At 34.9% G+C, this 27,461-nt stretch overlaps 2 protein-coding genes across 3 annotated transcripts; one reads left to right on the top strand and one right to left on the bottom strand.

Moving 5' to 3' along the window:
- Window positions 1-16,100: 16,100 nt before the first annotated feature.
- Window positions 16,101-18,375, top strand: LOC118749210. Its single transcript, XM_036483996.1, has 3 exons — window positions 16,101-16,254; window positions 16,307-17,125; window positions 17,185-18,375. Exons 1-3 carry the CDS (start codon window positions 16,221-16,223, stop codon window positions 17,787-17,789), a joined length of 1,458 nt encoding a protein of 485 aa, XP_036339889.1. The 5' UTR covers window positions 16,101-16,220; the 3' UTR covers window positions 17,790-18,375.
- Window positions 18,376-18,543: 168 nt separating this feature from the next.
- Window positions 18,544-19,823, bottom strand: LOC118749211. Of its 2 annotated transcripts, XM_036483997.1 has the most exons (4): window positions 19,626-19,823; window positions 19,240-19,513; window positions 18,978-19,139; window positions 18,544-18,896 (listed from the first exon to the last, which is right to left on the bottom strand). In XM_036483997.1, the coding sequence occupies exons 2-4, from the start codon at window positions 19,505-19,507 to the stop codon at window positions 18,862-18,864; spliced, it is 465 nt and encodes a 154-aa protein (XP_036339890.1). In that variant the 5' UTR covers window positions 19,508-19,513; window positions 19,626-19,823; the 3' UTR covers window positions 18,544-18,861. The 2 variants fall into 2 exon arrangements, with proteins under 2 accessions (XP_036339890.1, XP_036339891.1); XM_036483998.1 differs by lacking the exon at window positions 19,626-19,823 and having other exon boundaries at window positions 19,240-19,599.
- Window positions 19,824-27,461: the final 7,638 nt, after the last annotated feature.

The raw sequence follows: 27,461 nt of genomic DNA, 5'->3' as shown, positions 1-27,461 counted from the left end.
TACCCGGCCTTATTGACTTTGGTGTAACAAAGGGTATTGCGCGACACCGAGTTATTTGATCTCTCTTCAGATCATTCACCCTGTCTCATAACATTATCAATGTGTATTAATTATGAAGGAAAACAAAAAAATCTTACAAATAAGCGCACAAACTGGTTAAAATACAAAAAGTATATCAGTTCGCACATTGACCCGCAAATTCCTATTCGGACCAAGAATGATATCGACAGGGCAGCTCAACATCTTACTGATATAATAGTTAAGGTCGCAGAAATTGCAACACCAAATCCTTCTATTAAACATCGCAGTTCTTACTGCCCTGGCCTGCACAACCCAAACATTCCTAACATAATAAGTAAAAAGCGCAAATTAAGAAGGGAATGACAAAGAATTCGCTCTCCGAAGCTTAAACAGGAGCTGAATGCGTGTACAAAGGAATTACGTATTTTGTTGCAGGTGGAAAAAGAAAGAAGTACGTAGTCGATCCTTCAGTCCTTGTCTGCTTCGAAACAGACTGACTACTCCCTTTGGCGAAGACTGAAGCATGCGAAGAGGCCCAATTTTCGAGGAGCACCATTACGTACTCAGAACGGAAGCTGGGCGAGGAATGATGAGGATAAAGCGAACGCTTTCGCCTGTCATCTTTTACAAGTCTTTAGACCCAATGAAGGCTCTCATCCTTCCAATATTTCAATAACCCTCAGTAGCCTTACCACAAATCCCCTTCGGGTTAAAAAGAAAGATTTAGTTAACACCATTGTTCATGATATTCAGAAGAATAAAGCGCCTGGTTCCGATAGGATTACAGGTGAAATAATAAAGGAGCTTCCACAAACTGCCGTACATTTTTTAAGTTGGGGCACTTCCGCGAGTTATGGAAACTTTCGGAAATAATTATGGTGCCAAATCCAGGCAAAGATCCGACGGTAGTAAGTTCATATCGGCCGATTAGCTTGATTTCTGTATTTTCCAAAATATTTGAAAAACTTCTATTGAAAAAAATACAACCTTCACTAACAAGTAACCAAATAATACCACCACATCAGTTTTGTTTTCGTGAAAAACATGGCACTGGAGAACAAGTTCATAGAATTGTTTCTTGTATTAGAAAAGCCTTCGAAGGGAAGCAATACTGCACCGGTGTATTTGTAGGCATCTCTCACGCTTTTGACAAAGTCTGGCATGATGGCCTTATATACAAACTAAAGGTTTCACTCCCTGCAAATACGCATGCAATTCTCGAAAGCTTTTTGCTGGGGAGAAACTTCAGAGTCAGGCAGAATTCCTTTAGAACGGAAAGTCACCCAATATATGCAGGTGTCCCTCAAGGCAGTGTTCTAGGACCCATATTGTACGTAATATACACTCGTGATTTGCCAATTGATGATAGTCTAACCATTTCAACGATTGCTGATGACACAGCTATCCTAAGCATTAGTTCAGACCCTAAAGAGGCTTCTTACAAGCTTCAAGATTATTTGAAAAAGTTAGAGTTAGGTTCTTGGAGGATAGAGGTTAACGAAAGCAAGTGGTTCAGACAACATTTACTTTGAAGAAAGAAACTTGCCCACCACTAAAAAATAAACAGCAAGGCTATACCATAAAAAGGTAGTGTCAAATACCTTGGGATGACACTAGATAGAAGACTTACCTGGAAAAAACATATGTATAGAAAACAAAATTTCTCAAGCGAAACTAAAACAAGCAAGCCTTCAATGGGTTATAGGAAACAAATCTAAATTAAGCGTAGATAACAAGATGTTGCTTTTTAATATGCCCATGTTGGGCATATGGAATCTGGCTTTGGGGCACAGCGTGCAATTTTATTTTGAACAAACTTCAAAGACTGCAGTCAAAAATTTTACGCGCCATATGCGAAAAATACGAATATCCACAAAGATCTTAATGTAAATACGGGGCATGAGGACATAAGAGGGCTAAGCACCAGTTACTCAGCACGGTTAATGAACCATCCAAATCGACTGGCGAGAGATCTTCTTAGCCCGAGATATGCAAGAAGACTAAAAAGAAAGGATTCCTCGGATATCATCAAATGATGCGCAATATAATAAATTTCGATATCCGCAATATATCAATTTCGGCTCTGGAGCTCGTTCTTTCAGACCGACTACCCAACACCAGTGAACTTAAATATAGAGAAGCGAAGGCCCGGCGTGGAAACTAGTCCCTTCCACCCCACCCAGGCAGTGCGGCTCTGCAACTCGTCCTTTCAGACCGCCTGCCCAGCACGATATCCAGCGATCCTGCTGCTCGGAATCTTGTCCATTCCGACAGCCTCAACAGCTGTAATAAATATATATGTATGAAAAAATAAAAAATTTATTTGTCCAGCGATTGTCACTCCGTTGAAAATGCTTTTCAATAAATCTTTGTCTTCAGGAAATTTTATTTATGAGTGCAGGCTGACATCAATTTCTTCACTTTTTAAAAGCGGTAATAAAAATGACATATGTAATTATAGGCCTATTTCGAAGCTCTCGACTGTCTCCAAACTATTTGAAAGCATTATCAAAGAGAAGAGATATTTTTTCCTACTAAGAGCATTATTTCTCCTAATCAGCATGGATTTGTTGTTGGACGTTCTACAGTCTCCAGTTTAGCAGTGTTTAGTGAATACTGCATCGCAGCTATATCGGCAGGACTCCAAGCTGACTGCATTTACACAGATTTTTCGAAAGCGTTTGATAAAGTTTCGCATACGATTTTATTACAAAAACTAGCAGTTTTGGGCTTTCTCTGTTTTTCTTCAATGGATAAAATCCTACCTGAGCAACAAGCGGTGTGTGGTGACAGTCGATGACGTTTCTTCGGAACCTTTCATCGCCACTTCTGGAGTTCCTCAAGGAAGCATTTTAGGTCCACTATTGTTCGTTTTATTCATTAATGACATAAGCAGTTGTTCTCTTTGGCCAATTTTTGCTGTACGCCGACGACTTAAAAATATTTTCCGTGATTAAAGACTCGACTGATGCAAAGTATCTTCAAGCGGATTTGGATACGTTATGTCTTTGGTGTGAGAAGTGTGGCTTTGTAATTACTTTTTCGAAAAGTCACAATATTTCAAAAACGTCTAACACAATCTCTAATAATGCGCTTTAATCTGTTGTAGAAATTAAGAACCTTGGAGTAATTTTTGATACGCATTTCTTATTTAATAGTCACATAAATTTTATTTTAACTAAGGCATATTCAGTTCTAGGTTTTTTTCGAAGAAACAGTTCAAAATTTTCCCATCCTTATACGCTTAAACTGCTTTTTACAACTTTTGTTCGTTCCAGGTTAGAGTATGCCGCTTTTATTTGGAGACCTTATTTCCAATTTTCTATTAATAGGATTGAAAAGGTTCTTAAAATCTGCCCCTCGTTCTTTAAAATTTTGTGGTAACATCCCTTCCTATCATTCACGCCTGCTCTTAATCAACCTTCAGTCACTTGTTTCAAGAAGATCGATTCTCTCTCTGTCGTTCGTTTCTAGCATCATTAATGGTACAATTGACTGTCCATTTTTGCTAGAAAGGATTCACTTTCTAGTCCCTCTCCGGACGCTACGCAAGTTTTATCCCTTTACCCCGATAAAGTTAAGACTGATTATTCGAAAAATTCTCCTTTGGCACGCGCTCCGTGAATTTAATGAGATCTCGAATTCTATCGTTTTAGATTTCACTTTGTCTAAAGATGCTTTTATTTCTTTGTTAAATACGGTTTTTGATTAAGTAGTACTTTTTCTAATTAGCTCAAAAATATTTTGCTCGTAATTAATCGAATAAGAATTAATTAAGATCTATGTTTCATTGACTTCATGAAATAAATAAATAAATTTACTAAGCCAGTTTGATGCGAAAACGACGTCGTAATAAACAGTCACTTTCCGCATCTATTTACACATTTGCATAAGGAGGACGTTCCCGTAACAGCCTTGTAAACTTACGAGTTGAAAACAGTTTAAGACTTTACGAGTTTAAGAAATCTCCTAATTGACCAAAACAGATTTTGGAACACATAAACCGTTCAGCTATGGGAAAACTAAAAATGCAGACCGATAGTACTTTTGATGCTGATTTCAAATAAATAAATATTATTTGGCTCAATTGAAAAATAAAGAATATATAAGAGGTTAAATATTTTTTTCCGATATATTAAAATATTAATATTTTCTAAAGTAATTCCAACTAAAATCCTTTTCTCACTTCAAATAAAGACATCTTATACATAGGCAGCCAATATTTTCGAAAGTAATTCCAACTAAAATCCTTTTCTCACTTCAAATAAAGACATCTTATACATAGGCAGCCAAAGAGGAAAATCATCTAACCTCAAATCAACAGGTTTTGGGCCCAGCATGTTTTCAATAAAGTTTATATTTTTTTTAAATTCCGAAACATAACTACTGCTGCAGATCGGCCACCCGTTGTACAAGTACGAAGGGTAATTATGGCCGAGCGATCTATAAGGATTGAGCCGCTAAGTGCTGATAACTAAGTATGACAATTGGAAGCTTCACATGCTGGAAATACTAATCAAAGCGGATTTGTGGAGCTACTCCGATGGGTTAAAGCACTGTCCAGAAGGTGATGCTGCTACCAAGTGGAGAGTCTATGATCAAAAAGCATGTGCCGATATCATGCTGTCAATATCCCCTTCAGAGTTGGGGCTTATATCTGACTGCGAAACCTCTCACGAAATGTGGATGAAGCTAGAGTCCACCTTCCAGTCCAAAGGGCCTGCGCGAAAAGCCACCCCATTAAAGTGAATAGCACTTGCACGTTTGAAAGAAGGGGACAATGTACGCGAGCATCTGAATGAGTTCTTCCATGCGGTCAGCAAACTAAAGGAACTAAACGTGACCGTAGGCGACGATTTATTGGCAATCTTGCTAATTTATAGTTTGCCTGATTCATTTGAGACGTTTCGTTGTGCCCTGGAGACTCGGGACGAACTCCCATCTCCTGAGGTCTTGCGAGTGAAAATCCTCGAAGAGGATCAGTCCAGAAAAACAAAGGAAGGTGCTGCAGAGCAAAGTGTCTTACTTGCAAACTCTAAAGTAAAACATTTCAAAAAGTTTTTTGGCCACCCTTCCGAATTAAGAACGTGCTACAATTGCGGTGAAAACGGCCATATCGCCCGAAACTGTCGAGCAAAACAAAACACTAAAAATTCACATCCAAGAATTCATCTAAGACAATCACTGGCAGAAAATTAAAGTCACTGCAATCCGACAACGGTAGGGGGTACATAAATCGCAATTTTGAGAAATATTTAGATGATTGTGGTATTAAGTGGCGATTCAGAGCGCCGCATACGCCGCAGAAGAATAGCGTTTCTGAGCGCAAAAACCGCACGTGTCTGTTAAAGCAAGCAAATTTACCGCTGGCGTTTTGGGCATAGGCTGTAAATACGGCCAATTACCCAAGGAACCGGTGTCCAACAAAATCTCTGAACGATGAAGTACCACTTAAGGTTTGGACGGGCAAAACACCTACTGTTGTGCACATGCAGCCGTGTGGTGTCAAGACATTTGTGTTGATAAAGGGCAAATCAAATGGCAAATTCGACTCTTGCTCAGAAGCGTGCGTTCTCTTTGGGTACTCCAACGAAGCCAAGGCTTATCGTCGTTAGTTGCGATGTAAAATTTTGCAGTGAGATGTTTTACGGTTGTAAGAGTGACATAAATGAGCCGTTTGAGCAACAAATAATTGAATTGGGTGTGCGACCAAACGAATATTTATCTGTGTCCGAAGAGGATGTAAGTAAAACAGAAAACGTTAATGTTAAAAACGAACAACGTAGTAGAGGTAGGCCACGATTGGACAGAAAAGGGTTGCCAGGGCGCCAAAAGAAAATATACCAAAAAGCCATTGAAAATATAATGGAAGAAGCTGGCGACACTAACGATTCTGATAACAGCGTAGATTTTCAAGACTGTGAATTTGCGACTTTGGCGATTAACAACGACCCGACAACAATAAACGAGGCTTCAAATGCTAATGAAGCTTCTGCTTGGGTGCGCGCAATCGAAGATGAGTACTTCGCGCAACTATCAAACAACACAGGGGACGTTGTTGAGCGCCCTCTTGATAGAAAAGTCATTGGAAGCCGTTTTGTTTTTCGCACAAGTGAGGGAAATGTAAAGAAAGCACGCCTTGTTGCGAAAGGCTGCACCCAACGTCCAGGGGAGGACTTCACCAGTAGGTATTCTCCAGTTAAACGCCTTGCATCTGTTAGCCTGATGGCAGCACTATCAGCAGAAATGGGTTTGAGGATACACCAGATGGACATGATTACAGCGTATTTGAATGGCGTTCTTAAACAAGACGTCTATATGGAATATCTTTATATGGTGTTAACGAAGGTAGCATTAAGGGCACTTCGCAAAAGCAACTGGATAGCTGTAATAAGCCGATATGTAGACTCAGAAAATCTTTATATGGTCTGCGCCAATCTGGTTACCAATGGCATCAGAAGCTGATGGCTAAATTACTAAATATTGGCTTAACACCATCGAAGCGTGATCCATGTTTATTTTTTATGAGCAAAAATGAGAAGCTAATGCTTATTACGATTTACGTCGCTGATTTGCTGATGGCATCAAACGATGAACAGTGGTTGCAGCAAGTGAAGCAGTCCCTAGCTGAGAGTTTCGAAATGAACGACATTGGCCCGGTTAAAACATGTTTGGGAACAGAATTCTATCAAGTCTTAAAACGCAATTCCTTATTTTTAGGACAACGGAAATATGCCGAGGAGATTTTGAAACGATTCGCTATGGAGGAATGCAAGCCTGTACAAACTTCATGGAACTGAATTGCAAATTGAAAAAACCAGCTAAAGAATACACAAGCGAAATGAACGCCTATCCTTATCAAAACTGTTGTATATATCTGTTACAACGCGCCCTATAATTGCATTTGCGGTGAATTATTTACGCCAATAATATATGGCGCTATGCGAAGCAACCAAAGAGGCGCTTTACTTGCGCGAAATTTTAAATGAAATTGGATGGCAACAAACGACGGGCTGAGTCAGTTGGGATCATCGGTTCGAATCCTACTGAAAGAAGTCTGATGAGGAAATGTTGTGATTTCCGAAATAGCTATAACTTCTACCATTTTTTCAAACTATTGTTTGGAGCTTTCTTGCCCGAAATTTTAAATGAAATTGGATGGCAACAAACAACGGGCTGAGTCAGTGGGGATCATCGGTTCGAATCCTACTGAAAGAAGTCTGATGAGGAAATGTAGTGATTTCCGAAATAGCTATCACTTCTACCATTTTTTAAAATTATTGTTGCTTTTCAACAATAAATTTTCATTAAAAAACGGCCACAAGCTCAATAAAAATTGTTGAGTATAATTGTTATAAGGCCATAAAATAAGAAAAAAACAAATAACTTAAGGACGAGCACACCTAAAAAAGTTAAACATTCTAATAATAGAAATATTAACAAAAACCAACAACCACATGATCAAGTGAATTGCAGCGGAATAGCTGCGCTTGATTGTAGTTGGCTTAACAAGTGAAAGAGTGGAAAAAGCAACAGAATTAACAAGGCGAACTTAGCACAGTGCGTAGGCAACCTCTTACTGAAAGAAGTCTGATGAGGAAATTTGGTGATTTCCGAAATAGCTATCACTTCTACCATTTTTTCAAATTATTGTTGCTTTTCCACAATAAGTTTTCATTAAAAAACGGCCCAAGCTCAATAAAAATTGTTGAATATAACTTTTTACTCAGATTTTTTACGAAAATTCTCCATATAACAAAACATTCACTCATACCTTGTATGGAGAAAAATGCCTAGAGTCGTAAGCAAAAAAATTATTAAAAATCAACTGGATTTCTTAGCTTCAAATTTGTATATTGTTATACTAAAATTCAATGGGCTATAAAACTGCATACCAGAAATTTTCGTAAACAGTCTAAAATTTTGATGAAAATTCATTAAATTTTCCTTAATATTGTATACAGTTAGCTTGCAAAACATTGTTAATATTTAAAAAAAAACAAGGGTGAACGCAGATATAGTGGAGCGAGTGTATATATGTATATCTATTAAATTGTATCATTACAGAAGCAAAGCGAAGCAAAAATCGCAGGATTTAAAAATTGCCTTAGAGCGGAGTGGAGTCAACTCCGACGTTAGCAGAAAGCAGTTAACGCATTTAGATCAGCGATTGATAGGGGTCATGACGAGAGTGGCAGTTGTTGGTCAGGCAGAAGTAAGCGAGCCATTGGTGAGTAATTTTTTTATGTGTATATATATGAGAAATTTTTGTAAGCGTTATCAATTTTGGTCATAGCTTAAGATACCCAAAAATTAAAGTCAGTATTTGAAGCGTTAGGTCTCTATTTTCAAAAACTTTACATCAATCAGCAAGGTTTAGTTTAGTCCCAATAAACTTCTACTGGTGAAATGCTCCACTAAAAAAAAAACATTCAGTAAACTGAATATTGTTTAGCTACATAAAATATTGCGAAATGTTATAGTATGTACAGTGAACCAAATAAAAACTCGGACGCGGCATTTTAGCAAGTTTTGGCTTTTTTCTTTAGTTTATTCAATGTTTATTATTCGTTTTTGAAATTATAGTTGATTACTTACAAGCACGATATAAACCCAAGTTTCAGATTTGTGCAAAAATTATGAAAATTCTGCAAAGTTTGACTAAAACTTCTAACTTCTTAATCTTCATCTTTAGACAAAAGTTTGATATGCAGTTTTGTAGCCCATTTAATTTTAGTATAATAAAGAGCAAATTTGGAGTACTTAGGACTTACCGTTGGTTTTTGGCAAATTTTTTGGTTGGCGATGTTCCGCAGTTTTTTAATACATTGTGTTTGTTAAGTAATCAGCTATACATTAACAAAAATACAATAAACATTTTATTTGGTTTGCTGTATATACTTTTTTGGATGTGTGCTTAGCTATAATTTTTATTTTTTTGCACAACCATCGAAATAGATTTAAACCAAACTGACCGACCCGATCAAAAATTGTTTGATGACTTCCGTTTTCGTCAACTCGATCCCAATATTTCTCAGAAATGATGTATGATGTATCGTTATTGTTATTGTACTAATATATCCATGTTATATATAAGAAGTTTACTTGATCATATGCATTTATCCTTCTAGAGATCTCTCGGAGAAGTTGGGTCCGCTGATATTTTTAGCACGTCTGATGTGTGCGAAGTTGAGGTATGCAACTTCACAATACCTATATTACCGATGAGCTGTAATAAATTGCAAATGATTATAATTTTCAGTATCTTCAAGAGTTTAATGAAGATGTGTATCAACAAGCACCACCAACAACCAGCGAAAACAGACCTAGCGAGATACCCAGAAGACGAAGGGCTCCGAAACGAAAACACATTAGTTTGGAGGAGGCAAATAAAAAAATGATTCGCTTCGAAGAGGAAAAGTTTGAGTTGGAGGAAAGAAAAATTGAGGCGTTAGAGAAGCGGAATTATTTAAAAGAGAGGAAAGGGGAAATGTAGTAAAACAGAACAGTGTAGAAGTTCTGGGTAAATTTTTTGGCAAACTCGAAGAATTGGTTAAACAAATCACTAGGTCATAAGCTGTTTGTTTATTTAATGTTTATTTTTTTTAATCTAGCTCATTAGATATATAAGAAACTCAATATACACTAGGCGACAAATGAAAGTGTACACCTTGTTGTAATATATTATTCACAATTATTTTGATGAAAAATTGTTTGCATTAATTATTTCTGAAAATATAATTCATTCTATAGTATAAACCATGATACAAAAAAGAAGGTAGTTCCATTGCCACTTTTTCGTCGCCATATAAACAACCTGACAATTAAGTAGATTGTGACATTTCGTGCTACCATACCCAATATCTAAGATCCTCCAAATTTTGTTATTATTTTTTTTTGTTTATTTACTTACATTTTGTTCTTAGAATCGAAATTTGAACAAGCAAAACTTATTTTACTTGTACAATAATAGGTTTATTCGCGTATTGAGTTTTTGATAACTATCAAAAACTATCAGATTTTCACAGATTACACAAAAATCCAGCAAACTAAGGGAAATTGAGAGACCAAATTGACATTACATTTTGATGAAAAGCTGCTGCTTTCTGCTGGAAAAATTTTTTCCAGCAGTCATTTGCCAGCAAGAAAATCAGCTGATCAAAGTCATCTGTTTTCAATTTGTGAAAATATGGAAATTTATTTAAGATTTAGATTAAATTTATTATTATGATGTTTAAGTTTGAATTAACTTATTAGAACTGCAAATATGTCGGAAGAAAGCAAATACTCATTTGCTCATGTTTGATGAGCAAATTGCTATAAGAAAACTTTTAATTTATATTCTTTTCATGTTTTCTGTTTTATGTTTTTGTATGTAAACAAAATTTCTATCAGCTGTACTAAAAACTTGTACGTTTTTGCTGGTTTTGCGTTCTCGTACTTTTGCTAACATTTCTCTCTTTGAGAGAGATCAGATAAAAATTAACTATAATTTTGCTGCTGATAGTTTTCTCCTGGATGAATACGCGAATACACCTAATATTGGGTTATTGGACCGTATGCATAAAAACTGAGCAATTGCTTTTTCTTAAAATATATATTTCACTTAAATTTATTTGAACAAATTGAGTGAAAGGTCTGAAATTTTAAGAAAAATCATTTGCTTAGGTTTTATGCATATGTACCATTGTGTCCATACGCTTAACCCAAAGAAAAAATTTAGCACACACGTGTGGTCGAACAATTAAACGTTAGTTTAAAATAAAGATTTCAAATTTTCAGATACAAATTTATGAGTAAATTCGGTTTGAAATATGGACCTTTTTGTAAAAAAATACTGTGGTCAGCGTAGCCGGAGTTGGACTCTCTGTCAAAATGCTAATTTTACTCAATTTTTCAATGAATTTCCCCTCCGTCTCCGCTTCCCACCATAAAACCGTTGCATAAATAACCGAGCATTTCCCCTTTTGTTTTTGAAAGAGAAGAAGTCTAATGCTCAATAAGATGATAATTGTGTTTCTAGTTTCATACTAACAATAAATCATCAATGTTATTTCACACCCCCTCCAATATTGAACTGTATAATATATTTATTTTTACGCAAAGAATCAACGATATTGTCGAAATATACTAGAATTGGATAATACTCACTTCAAAAATATCAAAATGTGTAATTCCAGTGCCTGAATTATATCAGAAACAATCGTATCCGACATAGAAAACTGTAACAGTTGGTAGCTACATTGTGAAATATTCAGGTGACATAATGACACTAAAAAAATTTTAAATTATGTTCACTAAAATTTTATTAACGTAAAAATAAAGATTTTGGCAAGCAGTTATCGAAATTAATGTAAAATTTAAGCGTTTTAAAGGTAAATGTTAATACAACTATTTTATTTATACTCCCAAATTTAGGATATAAAATCCCGGTAACGCCGCTTGGAATTTTTTACATTTGAGCAATTGTCAAAAGTCTCATTTTTAATCAAAAAGTTGTTTATTGAAACTTTGTATACAGATCACAAAAATTCAAGAAGTTTTCATCAAAATTTTACATTTGTTATTAAAAATTTCAAGGTATTATTCAGATTTTCAGTTATTCAGTTTTGTAGCCCTTTAAACTTTAGTAAAAAAAAGTACAAGTTTCAAGTAGCTAAATTCAATTCAATTAATTCTTTATATGGAAGCAAATGCGACAAAAAAATTTACAAAATCTGCGGTAATTTTTAGCGACTTGAAACTTGCACTTTGCACTAAAAATTGATAGGCTGCAAAACTGTATACTCGAAAGTCTTCAGAAATTCTGAATAAAAACTTGAAAATTTTGATGAACACTTCTTTAATTTTTGTGAACTTTATATAAAGTGTGAAATTTTAATTTATATGGTATATACTATAGAAAGAACTATATTTTCATGAATAATGAAAATAATTGTGATTATATTAGAACAAGATGCACACTTTCACTTGTCGCCTAGTGTAAATCCACATATTCACGCATAGTAAAACATAGCAAAATTCCACAAATTTTCACCAAAGTATTATACGATTTATTTAGAATTGTTCTTAGGTTTTCTCAAGTAACCTGTAAGTTTAAATCTCACTTTATATTTAAAGGTTGCATTAAAATTTATGATTGTGTCTGAAGTAAAGCATTTTATTTTTGGTTTTCAATTGATTTACAACCAAGAAACAAACATACGTCAAAAACTGATTATAGAAATACTTAACTTTAGACATAGCTTTATTTCTAATCCAACCTTTAAATATAAAGTGAGCCTTAAAGTTAAAGGTTACTTCAGAAAACGGCCCTTAGAAACTTAAAACTCTATAGTCATATCACTGTTGAACGACTGAAAAATTCCCTAGCGTTAGTGTACATTAACGCAATTTTCTATGGCAGTGAGTTGATATTGACACTTTTTGGTTGGAAATTCAATCATGTTTGTATAATTTCATGCATAAACTATTCATGTCTTAATAGACCTAAAGTGAAATTTAATTTAAAATGTTAATTTAAAGTTTTTTATTCAACAATTTTTATGAGCTTGAGGCCGTTTTAAGTGAAAACTTATTGTGGAAAAGCAACAATAATTTAAAAAATGGTAGAAGTGATAGCTATTTCGGAAATCACCACATTTCCTCATCAGACTGCGCACTGTGCTAAGTTTGCCTTGCTAATTCTTGTTGCTTATTTCCACTATTTCACTTTGCTAAGCCAACTACAATCAAGCGCAGCTATTCCGCTGCAATTCACAGCTGCCTCACAGTGCGTAGGCAACTGGCTGAGTCAGTGGTGATCGTCGGTTCGAATCCTACTGAAAGAAGTCTGATGAGAAAATGTGGTGATTTCCGAAATAGCTATCACTTCTTCCATTTTTTCAAATTATTGTTTCCACAATAAGTTTGCACTTAAAACGGCCTCAAGCTCATAAATTGTTGAATATAATTGTTATAAGGCCACGAAATAACAAAAAACAAATGAAAGTTTTTTAAATACAATTTTTTTATTTTAAAGTTTCAAAGTTTAAAGTTTTGTAATTTAAAGTTAATTTATGTGTACATAAAATAACATGTAATTGATTGAATTACAAGCCAAAATGTGTAAATACCAAAATAGTGTCAATGAAAATTGCGTTGAGGTGAAGTGAAATCCTTTTAGGGCTACAGAATTTTTCGGATGTTCCACAGTTATATTCGCTACATGATTCTTTAAAAATCGACAACGTAAAAGTTTTGTAAATATTAAAAAAATACTTAATAATATAAAATCTGTTAGTTTTTAAATAAATTTAGACACACGTCGTTTTGTTGAAGCTGTAGAATAGTTTATTTTTATTTTAAACTAGTATAGAAAATTTTTGTACGTTTCCTTAAAAATAAAATAATAATGAAATCTTAGTGGACAAAGTAATTATTTACAACTTGTTGTCTTGTGGTGATACCATGGGAAGTGGTAGTTATTTCTTCATCGTAAATATCCTCCTCTTCAATAATTGAACTAGAATCACCTTCATTTTCATATATTATATTATTTAATAACATAATATTATGCAAAATCATGCAAGTATTTATAATTTTTCCAGCTAAAATGGGGTCGTACATTCGAATTCGCTCAGCTGAAAGCCGACGGAATCTGGATTTGAAAACACCAAAACATCGCTCAATGCAATTTCTGGCTTTTCGGTGTTGTCTATTATAATTCTCTTCAGGTTCAGATAAGTTATTGCCCTGAATAGGTGTCATTAAGTATGGCATTTGCGGGTATCCACTGTCACCTAAATGTGGCATAGAAAAATTTATTGCGGTGATATACATATATATGTATGTATAAACGAAATAAATTATACCTAGAAGTAGTGATGTGCTGAGTCGGTACTTTGAAGAATTGATCGATACTCTGTACCGACTTAAAAAGTATCCAATACTTTCGATACTCGCTACCGAAATATTAGAATTTCTAATAAGAGTCCGCAATACCCACAAATGTGGAATAAAAGCTGTTGAGTGATCGTTGAAGTCATTAATCTATGGTTAAAGAAGTCTATTTCTCACATTATTTGGATCTGAACGTTCTCGTTACTAGATTAATATCTGCCTCTGCGGCAACCACAATGCAAATCTTAAATAATAATATTACGAATTAACAATGTTGCCATAATAACTGTTGCAGTTGGTAAGACTGTGACAATAAGTGCAACAAGGCTCAAATACTGACATACACATTGTTCATCTTTTGAGGAAGCATCGTCTTATTTGTACCTTTTTTATTTCAGGCAATGTCAGATGTATAAAATAGCAATGAATATGACTTTTTCTTTTGCAAACTTCAAACGTATAACCTTGCGGCCAGCCAGTGTTGGCTATTTTTCTTTTGTCGATTAATTGTTTATAATTTTTTTTTTAAAGGTTAGCACATTACATAACCAGCACCACATAAATCCACATCTCAAACTTCGTACAAAATTTATTAAAATTAAACAAGCTTTAACAATTACACCTACAACATTTAAACTTTTTATGCAGTTTAATAGCACATTAAATTTTAGTTGGTTTAAGTGCAAATTTCAAGAAGCAAAAAAAATTATTGCAGTTTAATCTATTAAAATATAATGGGCTATAAAACTGTATACCTAAAATTTTTAATAAAAAGTTTAAAATTTTTAGGTATAATTGTTAAAGTTTGTTGCATTTTTTTAATTTTTGTAAAAAGTTTGAAATGTGGATTAATGTGGTGCTGGTTATGTAATGTGCCAGACTTTTATAAAAAAATGTGACTAAACTTAATCAGCTGACAAGCAGTTTATATGTAATGAGGAAGGTTTAATATATCGAATCGGTATCGGGTACCGAAAAGAAAGTATTGGGTACCGAAATTATCTTCAAGTGTTGGGTACCGACAATTCAGCACATCACTACCTAGAAGCCAAAAGTTGCGTTCCCCATTTGAGTACCTATTATCAAGAAAAACCTTTAACGCACTTGCCCTCCACACTGATGCATCGTGAGCAGTTCCACCAAAACGAGCATTACAGTCGAGTATTTTTAAATTCGCGTCGGATACCTTAAAGTACAAATGTTAAAGAATACTTTTTAAATATAACGAAATATCTGCATGTTTATAACAATATAATGACAATTAAAATTTCTCAGTCTACCATCAAGTTTAAAAGTTTTTTTCGCGAGACTTAACTCTACATATATGCAATTCAAATTGTAAAATATAAGGTTTCCGGTCACGCCTGGTATTCTTGGTTTTGGTATAACATAGAACATCCAAAGGTTAATCAAGTCAACCCAATAACTCAAAACTGATAAATTTGCACATTCATACTTCTAGCATAAGGGTGACGATATGTAGATATCCAAGCAATAAATGATTTGAAAATTTCAATAGTGCTATAGCATCTACATACGTCCGCGAGCGTACAAGTATATATACATATTAGGGATGCCAATCCCGGGTGTTTTCCAGGTCCCGGAAATCCCGGGATTTGTTTGTATTAATCCCGGGATCCCGAAAATTTTTAAATATCGGATTGAAAGTAAGAACATGTTTATTACAAAATTTGATTAAAATAAAAACTTTTTAATTTCCAAGAAACTTGTTATAATTCAGTTATATAATATGGCGTAGATTGATTTGAATTGAACACTGCATCATTTGGTAATATTTACAACTAAATCAACTGATTCAGTCGAACGGAGAAAGCTTTTTCACAAATTTTTACAAATGAGGCTAAAAAAGCATTTACTAGTGTATAAGTAAGCTGTGAGTTTAACCATATATGCACTTATATTTTTACAGTTAGTTCAAAAGTGTTAATTAATCGACTTTTGCTGTTCAGGTACAGGATCAAGAATTTGTTTTCAAGTTGATCACACATACTGCTGGTTAAAATTCATTACAATTGGCAGCTGCGACGTAGCTGCACGTAACTTGATAGTCAATTTCAGTTTCACGATGCTGTCGTCAAAGAAACAACTTAAAATTGCAACTTGAAAGAAATCTGTTGATCGTGTAAATGGCCGGTTAGTCGAATGTAAAATTTCCCCTTTTTGCCCTGCTAAAAACTATGAGTGTGCCACATTGTCAGCTGAAAATATATGCAACAGCTGGTTTTCACAGAACTGTTGCTTATTAGTATCGTAAATTCAATTAAAGATTTTGTACAAAGCTAAAATCAGAACGAATAATGAGCGAAACTGCCAGCTGCTCAAATGCTCAGTGTAAGTAAAACCCAAATTACATTTGAGTAATTAAGTTCATTGTTTTTTACAGCATTCGTTCCACACGATACAAAGGCAAACGATGCCAAGTCGGTATGGTCTCATTATTTGGTTGCTAGAGACAAAAGTGAGGTAGCCAAATGCAAAAAGTGCAACAAAATCTTACAAACGAAAGGTGGATCCACTAAGGGCTTACACACGCATTTAAAAACACACAATTCAAACATTGTGCCTAAGCGAGATGAACGTGATGAGTCGCCCGAGCATGTTCCTTGCAAGCAACAAAAGATTGCCAACTTTTTTCCAAGTAAAGCTCAAAATACTCTTGAGGCTATGTTAGCGCGAATGACTGCAGTCGACGGATTTACCTTTTCAGCATTTGTTAAGTCGGCTGACTTGCGACAATTGATGATTTCAAACGGTTTCCACGTACCTAGATCGCGGGAGACGATTCGAAGTATGGTGCTTAATTATCAGAAAGGTATTCAAAAGAACGTTATGGAAGAGATTCAAAAATTTCATAGAGACGGTGAAAGGTTCAGCTTGGTATTTGATGAGTGGACATCCATCTCAAATAAACATTATTTAAACATTAACATGTTTTCCAAATCAAAATTTTGGAACTTGGGTCTAGTTCGTTATAAATGTTCAATGACAGCTGAAGTGTGTGTCGAAAAATTGGAAGAGCGTTTACTTGATTTTCAACTAAATCTTAACAAAAATATTGTAGCTATAACAACGGATGGAGCAAGTACGATGATTAAAGTCGGAAGGCTTATAGAACCATACCAGCAGCTGTGCTTTGCGCACGGTCTCCAACTAGCAATTATCGATGTTCTGTATAAAATTGAATCAAGACCTACAACACTCAGTAAGTATTTTGTATTGGTATTATTTAATCGTTTTTAAATATTTTTCATTTAATTTCAGACGAAGCTGATTGCGATTATAGTGACGACGATTTCGAGGATTTAGACGAAGATGATGGTCTTATTATTTATAATGGTAGTGAGCCTGTTAAATACACTGAAAAGAATGATTTAAATTTAATAATTACAAAAGTTTGCAAAATTGTGCGTATATTTAGAAAATCGCCCACGAAAAACGATGCGTTGCAGAAATATGTCAAAACTGAGCACAACAAAGAGATGAAGCTTATTTTAGATTGTAAAACAAGATGGAGTAGTCTTTTAGAAATGTTGCAGCGTTTTGTTTTACTTGAAACAAGTATTAGGAAAGCAACAATTGATCTCAAAATTACGTATTTACAAAGTTCCGAAATGAAAATTATTAAGGAAGTTGTCAGCTTACTTCAGACAATAAAAGTAACTATTGAAGCTTTATGCTCGAGAGAGATGAATTTACATAAATGCGATGTAGCGTTACACTTAATGCTAGAAGAAATAAAACAAAATAAATTTTCTTTAAGTAGGATTTTGGTATCGAAAATTATTGAAAGAATTAAGCAGCGTCGAACGATTATGTCAGACGTTTTCTCCTTTCTAACGAATCCTAATAACATATATGAAGTATGATTTTTGTAAAATGCCGCCTTTGAGTATAATTAAAAAAGGAGCTTCTGACTATACTTATAAAATTACAGTCTGAGCCTGTTTTTGAAGAAGATTTAAATGAATGTACTCATAGCGTCAATAATGTAAACGAAAGTTTTAAAGAAAAGTTACATAATTTATTAAGTCAATCTACTCAAACTTCCACAAATCGAAAAAATAATAATTTATCCGGCGTGCTGGTAAAAGAACTAGAAAAATTTTGTAATGGAGGAGATAGGGGTCATTATCTTCAAATGGCTTATGACTTCCTTTTGACAGTTCAACCGACAAGTGTTGAGGCAGAAAGATGCTTTTCATCAGCAGGTTTTGTATGTAATAAGTTTAGGTCCAGATTAGAAGACTCCACCTTGAATGCTTTGCTGTTCTTGCGTACTTATTTTAAAGGCAATAATAGTAATTAATCTTTTTTAATATGACTTTAGTCATATAATATTTCTTATGTTTGTTTATGAAGTAGAATTAAAATGTTTAGAGGTTTTGTTTTTGTATTTTTTTGTTTATATTTTTTAATAACTGAAAATGTTTAGAATTTTTGTTTTTGTATTTTTTTTTTGTTTAATGTTGTTATATTAACGGTTACTTTCAAAAGTACCTGGTATTTATATTCTTATTTGTGATGTATGCGTTCCTAAATCACATGTTTTTTAATTCAATTTAAAAATTTATTACTTTAATATTTGTCTGTATTAATAAATATGTGATTTTAAAATCAGTTTATCGTAAATTTTAAATGGTTTTATTTCATGTTTAAATGCTTTCTGTTGTTGAATTTTTACTCATATTCATAAAAGTTATGTCTCAATGTAAATCCCGGGATAAATCCCGGGATCCCGGGATTACTCAAAAAATATCCCGAAATCCCGGGATCACAATTTTCCGTTAATATTGGCATCCCTAATACATATATATGTATGCAGGTTTATTGAACGCACAACTTGCACATTTATTGAATGCCCTCCTTTTCTGCATACATAAACATGTTCGATGTCCTCCGATGGTGCCTTTATTTTTATGTGTGTGCCGTCAATCGCTCCTAATACTCCTGGGAATCTGAATTTTTCATAAAATCTATGGAAACAAAACATAAGTACATGCATACACACATTCATACGTACATATGCCCTAAATAGTATTCCTCTTTTAACTCACTTTTCTTTAAAAGCTGCTTTTCTTCAATTGTCGATGGGAACTTTATATATTGGGTTAATAAATGTCTGTCCATTATGCTTGCAATTTCCCTGATGCACCTGTTAACGCTGCTTTGGGACACATTGAGCAAGAATTCTTGGCCAACTGAACGTTGATAGCTTCCTAGAAATATTAAATAATTTCGGCGTAAACAATTCTTTTATGCGGAAGAGGAATAATGTGCATATGCATACTTAAATAACTTCATAGTATGTATACACACCTTGGGCAAAAAATCGCAATGCTACAAGGAATCTTAACATTCCTGAAAGCCCTCTTGATGCATTTTGCCGCATATAAGGGCAAATTTCTGCGTAAACGCTTCGACATATTACTTTTGGTAGTCGAAAGATATCAATAAACCGCTCCTCAGAAATATTGAACGGATCCGTGCTTTCCCGCAACGATTTTCGTTTGGTTCGCAAACTGTTTCTCAAATTTCTTAGGGAATACACTGCCACACGATGCAAGTACCTTTGCAATGCACTCATTTTTTTCTAAACAACATTTACAAATGTATTAAAACTTGTTTATATGGGCATGTTTTTTTAGAAGGCAGTGACAGTAATGTCTGCCTGAAATAGTGCTTTTCGAAGTACTAATACTCACGTTCTAGCAAAATTACTTCACAGCTATTCAGCCTTATCATAGAATCCTTCGTAGGCTGTATTTTCGGAGATGTTCCGATATAGCTGTCACGCAATTCGAATTGCTATGATGTAAATTCGAAATTCGTAGGGTTGCATTCACAGAATCCACTCGAAACGTCAAATCGTAGAGTTTCGTACAATTTTTCTTCGACGAGTTGTTGCTGTCGGAGAAGAAGCGAAAGGCGCGCAAAATTCTATTATTAAAAGGAAAATAATTTTAAAATTACTAAAAAATGTAAACTTTAAATTAATAAAATTAAAAATTGAATTAAATTGTGTGGAAATATGTTTTTATTTGTTTTTATAAGGTCCAAAGTGTTAACAACCAGGCAGCAATACGCAGCTTTGCTTGAGCAAATGCAGCAGAGACCTGAAATTGCGCAAGGATTTTCAGAGATTTCGAAGGAAGAAGTTATGGAATTTTTGGAGAATGTGGCTAAGGAGCTAAATAGTCTCGGTCCGCCAACTAAAGATGTATCGAGTTGGAAAAAAGTTAAAAAAAGCATGCATTGTTTGCTAACTAAATATACTTTTCTTCAGGTATGGTTAGACTGGAAGGCATATATTAAAAGAAAACTTGCGGACAACAAAAGAGAACAGTTGGCAACTGGTGGTGGTCGAAACAGGCAACATAGTTTTAATGAAATTGAAGAAGAGGTAATCCGGCTCGCTGCTTTAAAGACGAGCACGCATGGCATAAAAAACACGGTGAGCGTTGGAGAAAATGCTGAAGCTGTTGCTGACGTGTCAATGGCCTCAGCTCCCTCTCCCTCACTTCCAAGGCGTGCTCCTGCGGCACAGAAACGTCGAGATACCTCTGCAGCAGATTTGCTAAAAGAGCAGTTGGTCCTGCAGAAAGACTTTTACGAAAAGAGCCTCCAACATTTAGCCCAGCAGGACACAAAGCTGGATGAGCTTTGCTCTGATGTTCGACGGTTGGGTAGAGCCACAGAAAGGCTTTACGAACTGAAAAAAGAAGAGCTCAAAGAAATTCGCAGGCATACCAGAGCCATGGAAAATTTAACCGCGGCAAGAAACCAAATAAAGCAACAAATGTTAAATATAGAAGAAAAAAAATTAGAAGCATTTTCCAAAAATAAACAATAGCAACATTTTATTTAAATTAATTTTTTACATTCTTTTATTTCATGTTTAATATTAGTTAAAACCAGTCTTATCTTCATATACTTATTAGTGTTCTCGTTATAGATTGTCTAATCTCTGAACCTGCATCATTAAAAGTGGATGATGAAGGCTCACTATTTTCGTTCTCATAATATAGTTCCAGGATTTCTGAAACATCATCAAACACGCGATAATGAATACAAATGTTGTGCAACGCTGCTGCGACATTTGCGATTTGACATACCTTCGAAGGTTCGTAATGAAGTTCACGAGCGCCTAGAAGACATCTGAATCTATTTTTTAAAAGACCAATTGTTCTTTCTATAATATTTCTAGCTTTGGCGTATATCCTGTTGTAATGGCTTTCGGAGCTACCAGGCGGAGGTGAACGGAAAGGTGTCATCAACCATGGTTCCAAAGAGTATCCAGCATCCCCTGAACGTGGAAAAACAATTTTTATAAATTTTCACTTAAATTTAATTAATTCTGTTTACCTATCCAAAATCCAGGTGTTACGTTCACCATTTAAGTAGTTCCTCTCAAAGAAACATCTCGCATTGCTGACGTTCATTATATGGGAATCATGATTGCTTCCTGGGTACTGCGCATTCACACAGCGGATTTTCATTTTGTTATCGCAAGTCTGCAAATAATTTAATTAAACCTTGATGCATAACTTGTCTATCACACTTACTATCATAGCAGTGATGCTGTAGTAGCCTTTTCGGTTATAATAGAGGAATTTGTCTTCAGTGGGAGAAATTATTTTAATATGAGTCCCGCCCACACACAAAACTACTCCAGGAAACCCTGTTTTTTTGGTAAAAGTCCATCTTTGCTTGCCGTTTTTCGTCATCACTTAAGTTAAGGTTTATCCAATGTGGGAAAATATGAGTTTGTAACAACGCCAAAACGTCTTTTAAAATGCAGCAAAATGTGGACTGAGCCATCGTTATGTCATAATCCTTGCCCACTCCAGAAGATAGCCGATGAACTAGGGCTATGGATGACGAGCACGAAGGAGCTGCTTTCTCTTACAAAACACTTAGGACGTACGTAAATGGGGCTTTGTTTAAGCGAACATTTTTTATGAACCTGCTTAAAGTGCAGTTAGAAATAAAGTAATCATAAACACACTACACTTACATTACTTCTTGCATTTCGAGAGGATTACTTGCGTCCCTCAAAGTTTTTCTGTGAATTTTAATAGCGGACCCGCTTAATTCACTTTCCACTAACATCAGCATGATTGCACTCGCCAGTGAATCCATTTTTTTTACAACGCTTTTATCAACTTGCAATGTTGTGTTCCAGAAACTTTCAATGTTGTGGATCCAGAAACTTTCAATGTTGTGTTCCGACACCAAAGCAAAGCTTTGAAAAGCTCCTATAAAAAAGCATAGTGAATAGGGCGAGGTAGATGACATCTAGATGTCGCCCTATGTACTACGTTTGCTACACCGGAAATAGACGACACGCCATTTCTTTAAATAAAATTAGTTTGACTATTGTCAACTAAATCGAATGCTTTGTAAGTGAAGTGACTTGTGGACCACTTGAGGTATAGGTGGACCAGTTGGTAACCACTTTGGGTCCAGTTGGTAACTAGTTCGTGGGACCAGTTGGTCACCAGTCGGGGACCAGTCCGGGAACAAGTTGGGAACCAGTTTGGGACTAGTCCGAAACTACTTACCTTCGGACCAGTTGGTCTTTTTAAGCTCCTGTGGCCGTTTTAAGGGTAATTCTTGGGCTCCTGCACTGCCGCTCGGGGTTTCTGCCTTCTACGGTGGTAATTTTGGGCCGGGTTGCCTGTTTTGGCGGATTGTTGTGCTGTGTGCCGCGTATTACGTGTACCGGGTACCACTTTCTCGAGCGAATTGCTCTGGGGAACCTGTTGTGTGAGTTGCTGGCTTTTTGGCTAGACTTTGAGGAGGGTTTATACACGCATATCGGCGGAAATAGACGACACGCCATTTCTTTAAATAAAATTAATTGGTGCTCGTTTGTATGTACATACATATGTAAATGCATGTGTGTGCACCTTTCTATTAATATCGTTGAATTATTTTGATATCTATTGCAAAATTTTATTCAGACAGGACTAAAAAGTAGAAAATAAATAATATAAAAAAAACTTTTTAATATACAACGCTTTTATAAATGGACTAAAAAGTAGAAAATAATATTTCTCAGTCCCATAGAATTTGTTTTGATAACTTTTGATTTTGAAATTTTAGCAAAAGTCATTATAAACAATCTATGAAATTGAAAATGAAAAGCGTGGGGCGCATGTAATACACTTGAATTGATATGAAAAGTAATATATGTATGTATGTATGTGGGTATATGAATAACGACCGCTTAAAATCGATTTCAAAGTTCTACTTTCGCTGTAGAAATTTTAGGTCTACGTTATGTAGTTTGACTATTGTCAATTAAATCGAATGCTTTGTATTGCATGCGCTCCACGTTTTTCATTTTCAATTTCATAGATTGTTTATAATGACTTTTGCTAAAATTTCAAAATCAAAAGTTATCAAAACAAATTCTATGGGACTGAGAAGTATTATTTTCTACTTTTTAGTCCATTTATAAAATCATTGTATATTAAAAAGTTTTTTTTATATTATTTATTTATTGATAATTTTATAAAAATGTGTAAAATCAAAAATATTACACGACTAAATTTATTTGTTTACTTTCAGCCAGCTCATTGCGAAACTTCGTACTTCGAAATTTTAATTTGGCAGCACTGTTTTCGAGTTCACTCGGATTCAGTGATAGCAATTTTTTCGTATTCGTAGCAGACATCCGAATTCGTAAATTCTCTACGATGGATTCTATGATAGGGCTGATTAGCTTCACACGATGAACTTTATACTGCTTAATTTTGATTTAAGTTCTAAAGGTATTATATTATCTCTTGCTTATGTAAAATGCACAATGCATTCACCACAAATCAAAACAAAACTTGACATTTTTCACAAGCTACAAGAGCGACGCCCCTGGCGGGTAAATGTGTTACAAAATCTCTTGGAGATTTTTGGCAACTCGAAACACAGAATCACATTTTAGCGGAATCGCCTAACTTTCGGATAATTTTTTGGCTTTAGCATTTTGGAGATTTTTAGAGTTTTGGGGATAGCGATTTCCAGAATCCGCCTACAGGTGAATATATGTATATATTTAACATTTCATACTTTAAGAACCTTATGGAAATCCGTAACACTGTCTAATACTGCGCTGAAAAAATCATCTATACATAGTAAAAACGAGAGTTGAGATTCTTTGTACGCGGTAATCTCGAAAACTACTAAACGGATTTTGACGAGATTTTCTCTAATATACTCTGTCTCAACAGGAGAGTGACCTTTTTACTTAGAATTTTAATAGGGTTGCCACCTGTCTAGAAAACTATAAGATCTGTTCGTTGGATTACAAAAGATGTGTTATCAAATGAAAGGCATTGTCCTCTAGAAAACCACTAATGTTTTTTTTTTAATAGGATTGCCACCTGTTAATAAAATTCCTATCTTCAATCATAATAAGCGTAGGCATCAGTTCTGCACCGTCACTGTCAAACGAAAAGAGTTAGCCTCTACATGAGCAATAATGTATTATTTTTCTGAGTAGGGTTGCCACCTATTAAAAAGTTAAACGATTTTCGCCATTCGTTGGATTACATAATGAGATACCAAATGAAAGGGCCTGGCCTTCGCATGTACAAAAGCTTTAAGTTTTTAATAGGGTTGCCACCTATTTAAAAATTACTATCTTCTATACATACATAGTATAAAAGACGAGATATTTTGACCACGCTAATCTCAAAAGCTACTGAAGGGATTTATACGAGATATGTTTTTGTATAACCTGTATCAATAGGAATATTATCTTTAGTACTTTAAATTCCTATAGGGTTGCCACCTGTTTAAAACTTATTAGATCCGCACTGTACGTTGGATTATAAGAAATGAGGTGTCAAATAAAAGAGTTCGGCTTTTATATGTCCAATAATGTATTGCTTTTTGAGTAGGGTTGCCACTTTTTAAAAATTATAAGATCTTCGCCGTTTGTTGGACTAAAAACTGCGGTACCAAGTGAAAGGATATGGTCTGTGCATGTGCAAATATTTTTGTTTGTTTGAGTGGGGTTGCCACCTATTTAAAAATTATGTATGTATAAAACGCGAGGGCATTTTTTGTTAATGACATTAGATTCGCACAGTTCATTCAATTTAAAACAATGAGGTGTCAAAGGAAAAGGCTTCCGATATGCAGTAAGGTTTTATTTTTCGAAGAGGGTTGCAACCTGTGCGAAAAATTAAAAAATGTGGGCTGTTCGTTAGATTACAAGAAATGAGGTGTCAAATGAAAGGGCTTGGCCTCCAGATGCGCAATTATATATTATTTTTTAGTAGGGTTGCAACCTGTTTTGTTTTCAGTCGCATCTTATTTAATATGTACACATTCAGGGCGTGGCGAAGCCTCGCGCATACGAGGCCGGCTAGTTATATTCTATTGTTTTGCTAGTATACTAGACTGAAGTTCATTTCTTGAAGGAAACTTAGGTATGCAAACTTGTACAATACTAACCACTTTGTAGAATATTAACCAATTTTTGTGAAAAAATGCCTTTATGTTTCTATGTATTTCATACTTTAAGAACCTTTAGTTAGGGACCTTAAGAACCTTTAGTTACTAGACTGAAGTTCATTTCTTGAAGGAAACTATATATACAAATTTGTACAATACTAACCACTTTGTAGAAGATGAATCACTTTTTGTGAAAAGAGGCATACGTTCTATTTGCTAGCATACGAAACAGGCAGAAATGAAGTTTTTCGAGAACTTGTACGCTAATGTCCAGAAACTTAATACATTGCTGTACTCTGCCTGTTTATGGAAACGTATATATATCCCCCGTATACATATGCTTCTGCCCGTAAACTCTCACGCGTTTAGCCCAAGAACCCACACATTAGATAGTTTATAAATACCCTGCAGTAAATCGCTCTAGTTCAGAACTAGCGCAGAACTAGCTCTTTAAGAGGCGGTACTGGTTCTCGATCTATCCCAACGCAATGCTTTCAACTGTCTCTTTTTACTTGGCGATGTCCTACGAAATGGAAATTGCCACATCTGCAGAACTTTCGAACTAGTTCTGAACTGATGCTATTTTCGACAGTTCTGGGACAATAAGTTTTTTATGAGAAAAAATTTTAAAACTAGATTAATGCATATTTTTTCTTTTCTGAACTCTTCCCATTTTGGACAGATCTGCTACAATAAATTTTTTTATGAAAAAAATTGCGATTATTCGATTTTCTGATATTTTTTAATTTATTCTGTTCTTTTACAGATTGCATTTGATTTAATTTTTTTATTTTATTTATATTAAAATTGGATCATTTTCTCTTAAATTTTTTAGCGGCACTCAACAATTTAAATTTATTAAATCTGAAAATCACAACTGCCTCCACCGCGATTTGAACTCGCGACCAACGATATTAGAGTCGGACGTCTTCCCGCTGAGCTATTGTAGTATTGTACGAGAAGTGAGAATTTGTGCATTTACTTCTCACCTGAGCGCAACTAGCAACCAAAAGTTTCAACTGCCCCTTTCTGCTACCGTTTTGCACTAGTTCAGAAATAGTTCTGAAATGTATAGGACGGAACTAGCGCTTTAACAGACTGTCTCTATATTTTACTACAGGGTATATACGCATATATGGATATGTACATATATATACATACATAAATAAGTATGTGTATGTACATTTACATATTTTCGTGCATAAAAATAACAAAAAATTTACCAAAAACTATCATGCAAGTATATGTGTGATAACCAGGGAACGGATTTTTAGGACATTATTATTATTATTTAGTACTGATATGAATATCAGAACTAATAGAATTATATGAGCATTGGCTGCCGAGGCCATCAGCTCTACGTTGCAGAAATGAGTTGTGTTTATATTTGTGTATGTGTCACGTAGTTTTAGTGGTTATATGGTTAAATCAATAGTTTTAACGAATCTAGCGATTTTTTCAATGTTTGTGGAGGTAGGAATGGAGAGTATTTCCGAAATGTTCTGTGAGTCGAGTATTGCTTGTTTTGCTTCTTCGTATAGAGGGCAATCGTTGAGGATGTGTTGCAATGTTTGGAGTGAGTTACAGTTTTCGCAGATTGTTTGGTTTTCTCTTTTTAGGAGATATGCATGTGTTTGTGTTGTGTGCCCAAGACGGAGTCGAGAAAATATCCTGGTTTTAAAACCGTTTACGTTTTTGGGGTATTCCGGAGGAACTAGATCTTTGTTGATGGCTGAGTAGTGAGGGTGTTGGTAGTTTTGGTATTCCGTTTTTGACTTTGCTTTTAGGTGTTGGTGGATGTGGTGTTTTATGTCAGTTTTTTCTATGATTGAAGCAGTAACGATGGGAGCCATACATGCGAATTTCGCAGCTTCATCGGCGTGGGAGTTACCTTCGATATCTGCGTGTCCTGGAACCCACAGTAGCTTAACGTTGTTGACGTTTTTTATAGTATATCCCTAATGTTGTTGACGGTTTTTTAGGACATAAAAACAGACAAAAAAGGCAAAATAAAATAACGAAATAGGCTGAAAAAGGCAAAATAAAATAGCGAAAAAGGCAGGAAAAGGCACTAGGTA

The sequence above is a fragment of the Rhagoletis pomonella genome, unplaced genomic scaffold (genome assembly GCF_013731165.1).
Source record: "Rhagoletis pomonella isolate Grant_MI unplaced genomic scaffold, Rhpom_1.0 Rhpom_scaffold_00014, whole genome shotgun sequence".
Taxonomy (NCBI): domain Eukaryota; kingdom Metazoa; phylum Arthropoda; class Insecta; order Diptera; family Tephritidae; genus Rhagoletis; species Rhagoletis pomonella.
The sequence above is the reverse complement of the archived record's forward strand: the minus strand, read 5'-3'. Positions and strand labels throughout refer to the sequence as shown.